Source organism: Oxyura jamaicensis, chromosome 1, assembly GCF_011077185.1.
Source record: "Oxyura jamaicensis isolate SHBP4307 breed ruddy duck chromosome 1, BPBGC_Ojam_1.0, whole genome shotgun sequence".
In the NCBI taxonomy this organism is placed as follows: domain Eukaryota; kingdom Metazoa; phylum Chordata; class Aves; order Anseriformes; family Anatidae; genus Oxyura; species Oxyura jamaicensis.
In genome coordinates, this window is record NC_048893.1 from 71,135,769 (window position 1) to 71,151,717 (window position 15,949).

At 35.9% G+C, this 15,949-nt stretch overlaps 2 protein-coding genes across 2 annotated transcripts in view; one reads left to right on the top strand and one right to left on the bottom strand.

Annotated features, from left to right (window-relative positions):
• The window catches only part of RIBC2 (RIB43A domain with coiled-coils 2), a 21,447-nt gene extending 15,616 nt beyond the window's left edge, over positions 1–5,831 (bottom strand). Inside the window, exons 1-4 of the mRNA XM_035309667.1 lie at positions 5,636–5,831; positions 2,399–2,480; positions 1,360–1,704; positions 601–719 (exon numbers count right to left, since the gene is read on the bottom strand). Of these exons, the coding sequence (XP_035165558.1) occupies positions 601–719; positions 1,360–1,704; positions 2,399–2,480; positions 5,636–5,761 (672 nt within the window). The 5' untranslated portion in view covers positions 5,762–5,831. The remainder of the gene's footprint in view (positions 1–600; positions 720–1,359; positions 1,705–2,398; positions 2,481–5,635) is intronic.
• Positions 5,832–5,976: 145 nt separating this feature from the next.
• The window catches only part of SMC1B (structural maintenance of chromosomes 1B), a 37,928-nt gene continuing 27,955 nt past the window's right edge, over positions 5,977–15,949 (top strand). Inside the window, exons 1-9 of the mRNA XM_035309578.1 lie at positions 5,977–6,122; positions 7,735–7,923; positions 8,484–8,596; positions 9,740–9,943; positions 10,290–10,528; positions 10,902–11,160; positions 12,567–12,707; positions 14,132–14,214; positions 15,157–15,364. Of these exons, the coding sequence (XP_035165469.1) occupies positions 6,014–6,122; positions 7,735–7,923; positions 8,484–8,596; positions 9,740–9,943; positions 10,290–10,528; positions 10,902–11,160; positions 12,567–12,707; positions 14,132–14,214; positions 15,157–15,364 (1,545 nt within the window). The 5' untranslated portion in view covers positions 5,977–6,013. The remainder of the gene's footprint in view (positions 6,123–7,734; positions 7,924–8,483; positions 8,597–9,739; positions 9,944–10,289; positions 10,529–10,901; positions 11,161–12,566; positions 12,708–14,131; positions 14,215–15,156; positions 15,365–15,949) is intronic.

The following is a 15,949-nucleotide window of genomic DNA, read 5'->3' on the forward strand; positions in this document are numbered from 1 at the left end:
GTTGGACTCGATGATCTTGAGGTCTCTTCCAACCTAGAAATTCTGTGTGATTCTGTGATTCTATGATTCTATCATCAATTGCCTTGACAGAGAAAGGTTTTTGTTATGTCACTCTTTTGTTATGTCACTAATATAAGCAATAAAGACTAAAAGCTACTGGTAGCAACATTTCCATTCAAGCAAAAAGACAAGCAGGCAGAGAGCTAAAATTATCAGATGACTGAGATAAAACCAGAAGGGAAGCATGGAAGGCTTTTGTTGTAGCCCATTTTACAGACTAGAAGTCCCAGAAAGACTGGGGAGTTTTGGATGCCTGCTGGTCAGCAAGCTGAGAACCAGAAGGGAGAATTTTGATAGAGGTAACTAGACAGAGGATAGCTAGATCCTTGCAGAAGACAAAGAAGTGAATAAATCCTGTCTTCTGAATCGACATTGAAAGTCAGCTTCTAGGAAACCTCTGTGAAAACATCACTGCTCATTGTACTTGTAAACTGGCCGTCTGACTTTCCCTTCGTCCCTCCCCCTCACCCACCCTTAAAAAAAAAAAAAAAAAAAAAAAGAGACAAACAGCAATAACAAAGACCCCCAACACAAATTTACTTGTTTTCTGTTGAATTCTTTAGTAGCTGCACAGACAGCACGACGGGTTTCTTCTTCTGTTCGTTGTTGCTCCATAGTCTTTCGGTCAAGTTCAATCCTATTCTTGTCATGAAGATCATCTAAATTACATTAGAATGAAATTTAGTCAGTTTTTATGGAAATGATGTGCCATATGACTAAGCCACTGGGAACGGTGGGACTACAGCTACAGTAAACTGAATTACACAACTATTTCCAAATCCTACCACTGAAGCTTTCCATTTTGGAATTTCAGTGACTGATGAAATCAGTTTATTTTGTGATCAATCTTGTCTTACCAGCTAGACAAGAAGTTAAACTGAAAAAAAAACAACTATGTTAAGCATTGCAAAAAAAATGTTTCATGACAGGCTAAGAAAAATAACAATTATTTTATGCTCCAGAAAAGCAAAGATTAGACAATTTGCCCTAATATCATCTAGCATGTAAACTACAGATTTTTTTTCAGAACGCTCTGATAATTCATTTGAGATGTAAAACAGAAATGAAGTCTAGGTAATAATAAAATCACCATGTTATTAAATACAAATTTCTGAATTGATATATTGAATACATTAGAAGTTGAAACATAAAAACTGCTGTATGTTTAAAACCTAAATATTGAATACACTAAAATACTGCTATGTCAGAATCTGATGTAATATGATCTACCACAGCTATGTCATATACCTCTGAATTTCAGAAAAAGCAGATAAAAACACTGTCATTTTCTGCTGTTACCTAAAATTTTTTTATCAGCTAGTGTATTCTTCCAGTCTCTCTGTTGCTGAAGAGACCACTCTCTTAACTGCTCCTTTTGAAATTTCATCCTCAGAGAATAGTTTAAGTCTTCACCCATAAACTTCTGCAAGCCAGATACAGTACATCGAGGATCATAGTCTGAAAGTCGAGCAGGTCTATCCTTCTTTAGGGCTTGGGGATCAGACAAGTCAAATTCATGTCTTGTTTCTGGCTTCTGAAAATTCTTCTGAAAGTCACTCACAGCCTTATTTATGTTTCTGATACCGTATTTCTGTTGTTCTTCTAATATACACATTATCTTGTCATTTTGCTTAATTTCATTAGCTAGAGAAAAATAAGCACAATTAAAATACAATTCTTAGAAGCGTACATGTATCACTTAAGATGGAAAATTAAAAATTGAAAAGTACATATATTCCACATTTAATACATTATGAAGATGTATTTTATCTACAAAGGACTATTCTAGCAAAAACTAGAAATTTTAGAAATCTTTGCTTATAAAATACTTCCAATTTTTTAGGAATAAATTTTCTTATTAATGTTACAAATGAAATACATGTTTGTGAAAGGAGACAATCGTAAGTACTTTCATAACTATGATATTAAATCCACCCGTATCTTCAGCTGTCTAAACAATGCTACTTGTCTACATTTATTAAAAGAAAACATTGTAGATTCCAACCTATTCAGAAATATATATAAGTTTAATCATGTCAATATGAAAGTGAGCTCCTACCTTGGATACTGAGAGAAATACATACAGTATCAATGTAAATGTACAAACATAAATAGGAATACAGAGGATTCAGTTTGTACGCCTGAATTTAGACAAACCCGACAATTGCACACACACCTATAAACAGATAGATATATTCAAGATTCAAAGAGAAATACTCTATTTGGAAATTAGTGCTCAAAACTGGAAAATTTGGAAATTGGGTGCTCGAAAGACATAGATGGCAAATCTGTTTACATTTAACTCTTCATAGAAATATCAGACTATCTACAAGTATACCAAGTTCTTCATTTCGTGCTTTTTCAGCTGCTTCTTGAATTTTCCTGTCTTTGATCTGGGCATCCAATGCATCTTTATCAACCTATTAAAATGAAGAAAAACAAAACAAAGCAAAACAGCTCAGTAGGAGATACTGTTTGAAGGATTAAAGGCAGGTATTGTTGAACTATGTTGCTTTACAGTAGTTTTAGATCAAATTTGCTACCAGCAGAATAAATATACATCACTATTTAATACATATAAAGGAAAATCTAGGAACAGCAAGATTCTTATTTGCTTTGTTTTAATACTGTCAGGTCTATCTAACCAGAACAAAACAGTACATTTATTTAATAAGTATATATATACATTAGCTGCATTACACAGAATATAATCCCCTTTATAGTAATTGACAGTCAAGATGACAAGAAGTTGAAATAGTTCCGATTTGAAAAAACAATACAGTTGTTTGCCTAAAAGTACATTGAAGAATTAAGGGGAAATGGGAAGCATATTCCAGTTGTATCAGAGACAGAAGGGATGCCAGGGGCTTGATGTAGTTCCCAAAATGCAATATTGGGTGCCACTTGAGATACACCCAGACAACTACAATGAACTGATATGGTAAAGGGTATTCAGGATATCCCTGGAGAGTTGTTGCTGAGCAAGGCAGTGTACCCTATTTAGCCAAAAGAATTGTCACGTTTGCTGACAGAAGTGACAAATTCATATGCAGAAATCAGGATTTTATTTTTTTACTGGCCACGTCACTGGATGTATTTAAAAACCTTATCAAAAAACAATGATACAATTCTTTAAGAGCCTGGTATTCTGATAGTCCTTGCCTAAAAACTATTCAGATCAAGACAGAGTGACTTAACAGATAACAGGTGAAAATACACATTTTAAATGCTGTAAAAGGCTTACTGACTACACCAATCAGGCAGAGAGGTAAATTTGTTAACTAATAAGGGTGAAACCATGAAGAATTCTACAGTATATCATTGTCAAATAATAATAATGTAATTAAAAAAAAAAGTAATTCTATATAGTGTAGTAGGCTTTAAACATAACTCATTTAGAGGTCTCATTTTATAAACCAAGCTTTCAATATAACTATGTTAGCAGAAATTCAATTCAACTCCATTAGCAGTTACTGGGAATAATACAAGTAAATCAGTGTTTTCAGCGGTGTGTCTGAATTCAGATTTAAATTATCAGCTGTCTCCCATTTGAACACATTTCACTTGATGAGAATACATCCCTAAAAAGACCATTCCTAGTCACGTAAAGCTACAGATTGAACTTGTGCCTTCTGGAACAGTAACCTGTCTAGCTGAAAAATTAGCAACTTTAAGACTGAGAGATGCAAATGGGATTAAAATTATAAATTACATACTATGAACAGTTAGAAGCAGTTGATTTCTCATATACTTGGATTTATGCATAACAGTTCATATACAAATGGAAAGTAATGTGCTATTTTTCATTAGAACTATTCATCTGAACTCTTTTAGAAAATTAGTCATTTACTGAGGATAAATTCTTAAACCTGTGAATGAAGAGGGATGTATCTTACTTTTCCATTTCTCAGATGAGGAAACATATAGAAATCAAAGCAACTTGTAATCATCAAGGAAAAAATATCTTAGTTCCCATTCTCCTTTCCAGTCAGTATTATTTCCACATTTTTAAGTTACTCACAAACCACTTATATATTTTCGCATCTATGCCAAACATTGCCTTGATTTTTAATTGAGTCATAGACAGCCGCTCAGCTAAATTAGCGAGGGAATGAGAAAAATAATTGAAAGCCACACTGGAAATACTGATAATACAATATCTCTGGACTGCTTTGTTGACTCCTTGTGTTTTGAACTTGGCTTAATTTCAAACCACAGGAACAGTCCCTTCTGTCAGCAGTCAATGTTCAGCCAACGAACACTGAATGAAATTCATGATTATATGTACAGAATTCCTCCAATTCCTCTTTCACTTTAGATGTTTGTCTCATGTAAATGGATATATCAAAACCTGTCTGATGAGTTAGTTCTACAACAGAGTATTTGGAAAAGACCTTCAGATGTTGTAAAGAGGTATTGCTCAACAAACTACATTGAGATACCAATTCTCAGCTACTGAAGGTCAGCATATTTCACATTTAATTTTTAAGGCTCTAGAAAAGCCTTACAGAAGGAAAAAAAAAAAAAAAAAAAAAAAAAAAAAGTTAGTAGCCCGTCATTTACTTGTAGTGCTGGCTACCATGTGTGTCAGGATGCTGTGTCAAGGGGACAACCTGTCCAGTTTGTTAAGTGGGAACTGCTACTTTACCATGCAGGTGACTGTTGCATAAAAGTCACAAGAATAAATCTAATGTGCTGACAGAAATAAGGTAAATTTATCCTTCCACTGACACAGGAAACTTCTTTCAGTACTAGAGAGGATTTAGATCAAATCATTGCAACTCTACCAGTGCAATGAAGTTAGCAGATCGTATTTATTTCCAGCAGTTCTAAATTTGGTTCTACGCTCATTAAAGCTACATCATATACTCATGATGTAGCATCAGCACTCATCAGTACTCATGCATCAGCAAAAAGTAGCCTAGAATAACTTACAAGCAAAATTTAAATTTGTTTTCCCTTTTGGCATTCTTATTTCCTGCACAAACACACACAGAATCTTAATGTGAGCCTTTGGCCACATCATGGGAAAATTAATTTAAGTGTTGTAAACCCTTGCATGGACTCTTAAAATATCCTGAGTTGGAAAGAACCCACAAGGATCATTGAGTTCAACTCCCAGGTCCCCAAAGAACCCCTAAAAACTCAGACCACATGTCTGAGTTCACTGTCCAAATGCCTCTTGAGCTCTGCCATGCTCAATGTTGTGACCTCTGCCCTGAGCAGCCTGCCACTGCCCTACCACCCTCTGGGTGCAGAACCTTTCCCTAACACCCAGCCTGACCCTCCCCTGTCCCAGCTCCATGCCGTTCCCTCGGGTCCTGTCGCTGTCCCCAGAGCAGAGCTCAGCGCCTGTCTCTCCGCTCCCCTCGTGAGGGAGCTGCTCGTGCATCCAGAATTTAAACACCTATAATATACAACTTAACTTCCTGATACTCAGATTGCAAGCAGCATAGCCGACCGAAGACAAAACCCACTAGGGCGAAGCTCTCGCCACCACAGACTGAAGGGCATTCGCCTCCTGGCGCGATCAGACACGGATTCCCCTCACCCCGTGCTTCGGCCTCATCCTCACCCCTATGGTCCGGAACCGCGCGTTGAAGACGCGGCTCTGCCGCTGCAGCTCCCGCTGCCGTCGTCGCTCCAGGGCGGCGGCCGCCGCAGCCTCATCCGCCACCCGACCCAGCCCCAGGCCGCTCATAGCGCCGGGCACAGGCGGCGGCAGCAACAACACAGCGGGTCGCTAGGGGAACCGAAGCCCCACCCGTTAATGGCGGCCGCTGATAGCGCCTCTTAACGGTGGCGCTGCTCGACGCCTGGTGAGGGGCGAGGTTGGGTCAGGCGGAGTAGGTTTTTCTCTCCCTTTTGGCCCCGGGACATAACCTAATTAAAAAAGCCGCGATTATTTAAATCTTGTGTGGGCAGTTTTTAGGCTGTGCGTGTCCCTGCAGGGATGGGCTACCTGAAGCTGCTGGTGATGAAGGACTTCAAGTCCTGGCGGGGGGAGCAGGTCATCGGCCCCTTCATGAGGTTCAACTGCATCATTGGGCCCAACGGAGCAGGTAGCGGTGGGCTGCATGGCTTGGGGGCGGCCAGGCTTCTTCACTATAGATACAAAGATAAAGGTTTTGGTTGATCTGCTTGCCCACATTTAGCTTTGGGGGTGTAATGGGAAGAAAGTGGTAGGTGCACTGGTGGAGTAATAGGGGCTGAGTGGATAAGGATGGCGACAGCAGGTTGTTGGAGGAGTTTACTTGCAAGGTTTGATACAGGGCAAGTAGACCTCGTGGGCCTCCTTCAAATCTCTTTACATACACCTTCTGGAAGCTTCTGAGCTGCCATTGCTTCTTTAATTGGAGGGGTGGATTTCTAGTTTTCTCTATTCTTTTTCTGAAGTAAAGGTGTCCTTAATGCTTAGGATTGTAAAGTGGAGTAATGCAAAGCCACTTTTTGGTTTGAATATGTAGTCTTTCCCTTATGAGCAAACACTTCTGGAGGGGAGAGAGCAGCCCTTTGGGATGGCAGCTACTTTGGTTATGGTATTATAGTCCACGAGAGCCTTTGCTTGTAGATGTGACTCAACGTTGTTATGCACTGGGTGGTGGAACTTTTTAAAATTTGATTTGCTTCTGCTGAAAGCTCCATTTGAAAAATGGGATTTAATCTTTTATTTGACTGAGAGCAATGCGATACACAGTGTGAGATGTCCTAATGAAGAACCACAAAGATGAGAATAGGTTTTGGTCTTAGTTCCCCAGTCTATTAGTGATTTAGTTTATAATTTAGCTTTTAAATCCTGATGTTCCTTCTTTTAATTGGAATGTGTTCCATGAATGTGAATAGCTAGCTATTGTCAGTTAGTTTTATTATCATATCCTGAATCATCATATCCCATCTTCACACTTAAATATTTGCAAGTTGGAAAACTGTGCGTATTTTTTTCCAGGCATTATTTGAGGTAAATTTGAGTAAATTTTATGGATGAATCACTGAAAAAAAATAATGGGAAAGTTGTGTGATATCTGAATTATATTTTATTCCTTCTATTTTCACTCTAATATTCTTCCCTTTCTGATATTCTGGTAAATGAGTCAAATTATTGATAAGTAGCAAGGTTGAAGACAGAAACTAATTAAACTGTCATTAGAAATGATGAATACTAAAGGAGGAGAAAAAAAAGATTCAGTGAAGAGATTTCTTTTTTAGTCTAAGGAGTATTTTCAGAAAATTTTATTGCTGCGGTGAATGGATCTGGGAAAGTACTTGTGTTCTCCAGAACACCACAGTCCTAGGGCAAAGGCTATAATTATGTGAGAGTCCTTACACAGCAAAACTCTCTTGACAGCATTCTGTAAAGGAAACTGTGAGGATTATGATGCTGCTGCTAGCTCAGTTTAATGACCTCCAGAAATGCCTGTGTAAAATTGGTTCTACTGGTTCTAGCAGGCTGAACATAACAAATGAGTTTAGTTGTGATTTTTATTACAGATAGGCTTATCTGCTGCCTGTATGTTGCATCTTAGGAATGTATTTCTTTATTCTGTAAAATATTTTTTCCTCAGTTGAATGCAAAATTAGAATTAATAAAGACTTGTGTATTTTTTAAGTTAATTGTTAAGCAAATCTCTAATTTCTGACATGTTACACACACACACATATATATATATTCTTCAGGGAAATCTAACATAATGGATGCTGTTAGTTTTGTGATGTGTGAAAAGATATCTAACTTGCGAGTTAAAAGTGTTCGAGAACTTATTCATGGAGCACATGTTGGAAAACCAGTTTCTTCTACAGCAAGCGTAAAGATAGTATATTGTGAAGAAGATGGGGAAGAAAAAACATTTTCAAGAGTTATCCATGGTACGTAGTACATTCTTTTGGAGATGCATTCTGTACCTGACTGATAAAATTCTTGGTCTCCATTTTTTTATTTAACTTTCAATTTCAAATGCCTAATACTCTTTCATGTTTGGTTAAATTGAGCCCATGAGTCTTGAAATACTTCTTACAGTCCATCACCAGCATCCTGATAGCACTGAAAAGTGCATGGAAAAAACATAGTAAGGGCAAAGTTAAAAATTAACCAAACCATGAATATATGTTCTTTGCTCTGTACTTTTGATCTGTAGATTTTCATTAGGAATATGTATATGGTGTAGAAACTCCATGGTCTAGAAACTGGAGTGTGATGCCTTGCTGGAAGTACAAGCCCTTAAGCATCTGTTACCCTTTTGTAAGCATGCAGCTAGAATTTTAATACAGAAGAATGAAGTTACTGAAATGACTAAGGGAATAGTTGAAATCCATTTTCTTCTTTGAGGAAGTTGCTCAGTTAGGTGGAAATATAAGCGGAATAATTTTATCTATGTGTTTTGTGTTATAGGCATTTTATAGTGATTATTTCTTCTTTCCTCCTTTAGATAGTTGTTCTGAATTTATTTTCAATGATAAAACAGTCACCCGATCTACTTACATATCTGAGCTTGAAAAAATAGGCATACTTGTCAAAGCTAGGAATTGTCTTATTTTTCAGGTGAGCATTTAAGGTATTTTATAAAGCAAATAAGTTTCTGAGATTATTTTATACCTGTAACGGTTATCTATTTAATAGTCAAACTAGTTTTCTAATTTGATAGACTTAGTTTAAATCCAATAAACTTTATCCTGATCTCATTTAAGAATTGTAAGACTGAAATATAAATTATGTTTTTTTTGTGTACATGAGTGTATTAGTAAGAAAGAAAGTATTTTGGAAGAAATGCAGGACTTTAATTCTTCAAAATCTAAGAATATGTGGGTTTTTAGTTTAAAATGTTTATTTTATTAATTTAGAATTTAATGCTAGAAAAAGATTATTGCATCATATAACTTCCTTATTAGTCAAGATAAATGAAAATTCATAACTATGTTAAGATTTAGGGATTGAAAATGCTATTGATTTATTCCTTCAGAAGTATTTAGTGATACAGGTCAGAAATGTCGTGCTTATGATGAATATATTTCATGGGATTGTCTTCCCATGTTTACTGTAATATGAATATAAAATTCCAAAGGAATAACTAATTTTTTTTCCCTTTTATAGAAACAGTAGGTATAGATTCTTCTTGTGATAATACTTTCTATGGTGAGGGCATTTGCCCACCAATAAAAAAATAAATCATACAGTATAATGAAATTCCTTCAGGTCAGCGAAGATTTGAGTAGCTAATGTATGGATAAAAATAGTGCACCCGTTAACTTTGGAAGCTACAGATTTTTTTTGTGCACTGACTTCAGCTGTTAAGCTTTTGAAACTGTTGTTATTTAAAATCTTTCCTGTTACCTTATTTTTCATTGAAAACTACTTTCAGTTCCTTTAAAGAGACTAATGAGATTTAATTTTGTCTTTCTGATAATGCTCACTGATTTGTTTAGGGAGATTTTGTTTGAAGGTGTTTTCTCTTAGTTCATTTCTGGTATTATAAAATTATGTAATCAGATGAGGTGGCGAGGTCACAGTCCTCTTGTTTCTATACCATTCTTTGGGTTTGAATCTGAAAGTATATACTTATGCTAACCATTAAAATATCAGGAGATAAATCTTCATATACTTACAAAGAATAAATTCACATTATACAGAATAATAATCTGCAGGCTGTTTGTTTTTTCATTTGTTTGTTTTTCAATTTTGTTGTAGGGAACAGTAGAATTGATTGCAATGAAGAAGCCAAAGGAAAGAACTAAACTTTTTGAACAAATCAGTAATTCATGGCAATATGCTGAGGAATATGAAAGAAAAAAGAAAAAAATGGAGCAAGCGGAAGAGGATGCACACTTCAATTATAACAAGAAAAAAAGTGTTGCAGCAGAACGCAAACAAGCAAAGATGGAAAAAGAGGAGGTAACTCAAATTTCCCACTTCATTGTGTGTAATTTTGCATCATTTAGGAATTTAGATACGTTTTTAAAAATCAACTTTATTCATACAGTATTTTTTCAATATGCTATAATGTATGTATTTTTCTGTACTTCTAAGTATATTCTTACAAAAACTTGAAAATTTAAGGGGTAAATTTCCCAGTATCTTTAATTTAAGGGTTGACTTAGGTATCTGAGTTTTGATTAGTGCACATTACTGGAATTATAGCTGTTGGTATGTCAGCCGATACCACTTTGGCCTTTAAATTAGACTCCTAGTTATTTTAAAATCTTGTTTTGAACTAAAAATAAAATGTTAATGTTGGTAGGCAGATCATTACCAGATGCTCATCAAGGAAATGCATGAAAACAGGATACAGCTACAGCTTTTCCAGCTTTATCACAATGAAAAAAACATTGACTTTCTGAAAAAAAGTTTGGATGAAAAGAATATGGAGGCCAGTATCAAGAAAGATTCCCTTGCTACAGCAGAAGGTGAATTTAGAGCCAAGAAAAAAGCGCTTGGTGTACTAAATAGAGACCAACAGCACATGGAGGGAGAAATGAAGTAAGTTTTCTAATCAGGTTCTCTGATAGTTAAAGCATAGTCTTTAAGGGAATTGCTTGGAAGGTGGGCATTTCCTGCTGAAGCAGATAGGGTGATTTCCCCATGCTATTGTGGAAGTCATTTTGTAGCAGTTAAAGTAATAACTAGATACTGGGTTCATACCATCCTTCCCAATGTTTTCACTAATTTCATTATAGAAATAGTTTAATGTGTTTGCCATGAGATTTTAGACTCTTATACTTCTTACATTTATATTTTCCATGGATATTAAAATTAAAAAAAAATCATCTGTGGGTGTGTAACCTTGTATCTGGCAACCATTGTTGGTTTGTATGTTTGTTTGAGGGGGTGGTTTTGTTTTTTGTTCCTTTAGGACTCTTCAAGTATCACTGGTTCAGCATAGAGCCCTCTATATAAAAGCAAAAGAAAACACTTCCTACCAAATCAAGAAAGTAGAAATGTCTCATAAATCTCTGAAGAACAAGGAGAAATACTGTGATAAGGAAAAGCAGAACATAAAAGACCTGGAGATAGAACTGTATGAAACTGAGAAGGCATGGAGAGAATTTGAAAAGAAAACTAAAGAGGAGATAATGCAAAGAGCAGCAGATATTGAGCTGAGAGAAAGTCAGGTGAATTGGAAGAACAAAAGCCAAAGTATTGTTTACTAGTGAAGTCTGAAATCCACACTGATGAATCCACACTGATTTTCTTGCTGTTGAGTTCAAACAATAACAAGATTTTAGCTTTTATTCAGGGACTCTTTAATCAGATAAATAGAAATTATGCTGCAGCTTTTTGGGGTAGTGGGCTGTCTCCGTTCTGGGAGAAGGGGAAAAAAATAGGCAGACTTCCCAGAAGTTCCAAGTAGGGAACAGTTCCAGGAAATAAATCAAAGTTTTAGAAATGTACTGTTCTGAGATTAGACATGGTACGTATCTCAGGGTGTGTAGTCCATCTTCTAAGCAATATGAGAAGGTATTTTATTGAAAGACACTATGATTTTCAAGTGAATAAGAAGTTGAGAAGACTTTGATGTAAACTTTCAGAAGGGTTGTAGGCAGGGACTTGCCTCTGTGGTTTAGGGTTTATAGCTACATATGATTAGGTTATTTTATCTGTTTTGGGTTATTTTATCTGTTGGGTGGTGGTGTTTTTCCTTCTTCATGGAAATCCAGAAAGTACAATATGGGAGGGTAGGAGAGAGAATATCGTGTAGGGTCTTGAGCTGAGGGGATCCATTTTGAGAAATTAAATATTGCTGAAATCTGTTTTCAATTAGGAAAATGAAAACAAAAATCCAAACAAGATCATATTGTAATCCCACCTACTGTGGGTCAGAATCTAAAACTGAGATACTCACAAGTGAGCTTATTTCAAGTTTTAGAAGAAAAGTACTGCATCATTTTACAGTAAAGTCACATATTAAAAAAACTATCTTTGCAACCATTTGTTGACAAAACCCTTCTAAAACCAAGTACTAGCTTCTGTTCTCCACTGTCTCTTCCTTAAATATTTTCTGATCAATTAATGGAGAACCTGAGGGATTGCTTATTTAGCATGTGAATCTTCTTATTCTGCACTTTAGACACATTTGTCAAATTAGTCACAACTTTGCAGCATTGCTTAAAGTGTTGTTTCATATTTTAACCTTAAAAGTATATATTTGATAATGTAGAAATGTAATAAGAATGGTGTTAAAATAAATCTGCACAAATTTTGGACTGTGTAAAGGCTTTTGTCTTAACATTCATGTAAAGTACTGTCAACTTTATAAACTTTCCTGGAAGACAAGAATTGTTTTAAGTTTAAATATTTCTTGTCTGTGATCTTATTTAAGTGTAAGCTTTGAACTGAATCTTCCTTTAATATAATTGCTGATAATGGAATTAATAGCTGGAATGACTAAAAATTGTGTGGCTTTTGTAATATTATTTTTTATAAGGTTGGTAATTACTAACTGAGGATATAAAAACATGAGCCATTCCATTTTCAATGGTGTGATTTTTTTTATTTTTTTTTTATGTTATTTGTCTAGTTGGAGCACTATAAAGAGCTAAAGGAAATAGCAAGAAGGAAAGTGGCTACGCAAACCCAGCAGCTAGAAAAACTTCAGTGGGAGCAAAAAGCAGATCAAGAAAGGATGAAACTTAATAGGAGTAAGAAAAAAGAAGTTGAGGTACTTGTATCAAGCTAGGATTTTAGATCAAGCTAGAAGTTTAAAGAGAAAAATGTTCTGTTTCTGTACCTGTGCCTCTTGTTTAAATGTCTATATAAATCTGTAAAGTGCTTTAATGCAAATCCTTAGCAAAGGAGATCAATTGTGAGTGTTTTCATATTGCAACAAGTTTGGCAAAATGACTTGTATATTTGTTCAGAGAATGGTTGCATGGGCCCGTGCTGAGGATTTGTTTTTGTGAACACTGGCTCTAGCATTTTAGTTTTTTGAACTCTGAGTAACTGTAAAAAGTCCATCAGATGGGATGTTACCATTTCTAAAGGTCCTTACATCTAATTGTTCTAAACATAAATTTGCTTGCATAGCAAAGTCTGCATTTTACATGATAGCTGTGAGGGTGTAAAGTCATTCTTGCCATCGTATTTAAGTTAATGGTTGTATATCCATTTGCTGTTAATAGAATGCTTTTTTTCATTGAAGCACTAGGTACCAGAAGAAACTATTTACTAACTAAAAGTGAAATAAATCCATTTCCTTGTGCTTTTGAAACACCACAAATTCCATTTTAGTGTTGAAAAGGAGATAAGGGATGCTGAGAGTTCATAAAATGTGTCTTACATTCAGAGTTGGTATTACTCATCTGTATGTATATGAAATTCCAGTTAAAATAAATCGGAACTTTGTGCGTTTCTATTTTTGCATAACAATCCTCTTAATTCCTTTAAATATAGATAACAAAATATCATTGGTGTGCATTGCTAGAAAATGTTACGTGCCTTTAAAAGATAAAAAAGGAGCAGAAGAAGACCAATAGATTTAAAATTAGAGATGATAGAGATACATAACGTGCTTTGAAACAAAACAATAGGTCACAAGGATTTTGGAAGTTAAGATTTAACAAAATGTATAAGTATCTTTTTTTCTTTTACTTGATGCAGTTTGTGTTTTTAATCAGTTTGAGTAGTTGAAAAGGCTTGTTTCATTGTTGGTTTGGTTTTGTTTGTACAATGTTTTTGTTTTGGCTTGGAATCTCCATGTCAACTTTATTTGTCCTTCTTAAGAAAAAGCTTCTATTAATCTCTTGCAAAGCACCTTTTTTGTTTTAACACTTGTAATTTACTAACACTGTGTGTAAAATTATTTCACTGATGGCGTCATGATTCTTTGTACTGAAGAGGCTTCCTCTGAACTATTGCCAAACATGAAAAATACAGTAATGTTCCTCCGCGAGGTAAAATTATTTTTGCTATTCATAGTGCAGCTTAATTTGCTATTGAAAAGAGATGCTGTTGCGTCAGCATGAAATACTTACAAGAAAGAAAAGATGCATCTCAGTACTTACTCTGAATTAAGAGCTTTATATATTGCTATAAAAAATAAAAAAATAATTTGGTTCTTAACACATTCTATTTGTGATTTCTTAGGAAAACATTAAACAGACTGGGGAACGGATAGAAGAGCATAAAAGACGAATAGAGAAGTTGGAAGAGTATACCAAGATATGCACGTATGTTTAAAAAAGTAAAATCTAATTAGATTTCTTGTACGTTACGTATTTTCAAATTCTTCTGCTGTGGTATTAATATTTCTGTTAGTTTAGCTGTCAAATTAAGTAGGAAATCTGATGACACCCGTGTGTTGTTCAAAACGTTATAATCGCTTCTATTTTCTTGTATGTGTGCAAATTACATTACTACGTGTAGGGGTTGGGGCTATTAGTGTACAAATTCTGAGAGAGAATAGGGCAGTGTTGTACTTGTGCTGCTCTAGAAACAAGTTAATATTGACACTGTGTATTAGGAGCACAGCTCAGTTTTTGTTCTCTCTTTGTTTTCTACCTGATTTTCACTCTTTGTGAAATAAAGTACATAAGCCCTACATTGAGCAACTTGATCTAGTTTTGATGTTAGCCCTGTTTTCTGCAGGTCAGAATAGATACCTTCAGAGATTTCTTCCAACCTGTCTTCTTCCTATGCATCTGTATTGTGCACTTTGGCTTAGTAATGCTGTGTGTGCACTGAACAAAGTTCTACTACGGATAGAGAGCAGCAAACCCATTGCGACTGTGATGCAAAATTATTTTAATTAAGTAGTGTGTAGTGGAGTTCAGCAAAGCGTTAATGACTTTGCAAGGGCATGAAATGAGTCATAGTTTTGAATGACAATTTTCAGTCCTTCATAGTTTTGCAATATTGGACCTTTTATTAATGGTGGATACAATAATGGGGTTTCATTTTACAGTCATAAATTCTTACTGGAACTCAATTTGGAAACCTTAGTAATTGCTTGTGCTATAGAATGCAACTCAGTAAGTGACTTCTTACAGATTCTAAAATACTTTAATGATTGTTTTATAGTCTGTGGCCTTAGAATGATTTTAATTTTATAAGCCAAAAACTTGTATAAATGAAACAGTAAATTGCTTTCCTCTCTTTGCTTTGGTTCAAAGTGAGTCATTGGCAGAGAAAAAACATCAGGAAGAAACGCTTACTAAGGAAATAGAAAATTCAAGAATACGAATGGCTGAAGTGAATGAAGAATTGAACAAAATAGTTGGTGAACTGCAGAATGCCAAAATAGATTGCCACGAAGGAAAGCGTCAGCAAATGAGAGCAGAGATCCTGGAAAGTCTCAGAAGACTGTATCCAGATTCTGTGGTAATTGAATGACCTCACTTAAGTGCCTTATTTCACAGTTCAGAACTGAGAGTTCGGCTTTAGACTGTGTAAGCAGCTAGAGTAAAGTGGACTCTCTTGTATGTTATGTTAAGCTTCAAGCCTGCTTAAGTACACTTGGCAAAATAGTACTACTGAAAGAATTAGTAGCATTAGGTGTCATCATGCAGCAGTTGCAGGGCAAGCAGGCAATCAGGCCTAGTCAGCATGGGTTTATGAAGGGCAGGTCCTGCTTGACAAACCTGATCTCCTTCTATGACAAGGTGACACGCTTAGTGGATGAGGGAAAGGCTGTGGACGTGGTCTACCTTGACTTCAGTAAGGCATTTGACACCGTTCCCCACAGCATTCTCCTCAGGAAACTGGCTGCTCATGGCTTGGACTGGCATACACTTCGTTGGGTTAAGAGCTGGCTGGATGGCCGGGCCCAGAGAGTTGTGGTGAATGGAGTCAAATCCAGTTGGAGGCCGGTCACTAGTGGAGTCCCCCAGGGCTCGGTACTGGGGCCAGTCCTCTTTAACATCTTCATCGATGATCTGGATGAGGGGATCGAGTGCACCCTCAGCA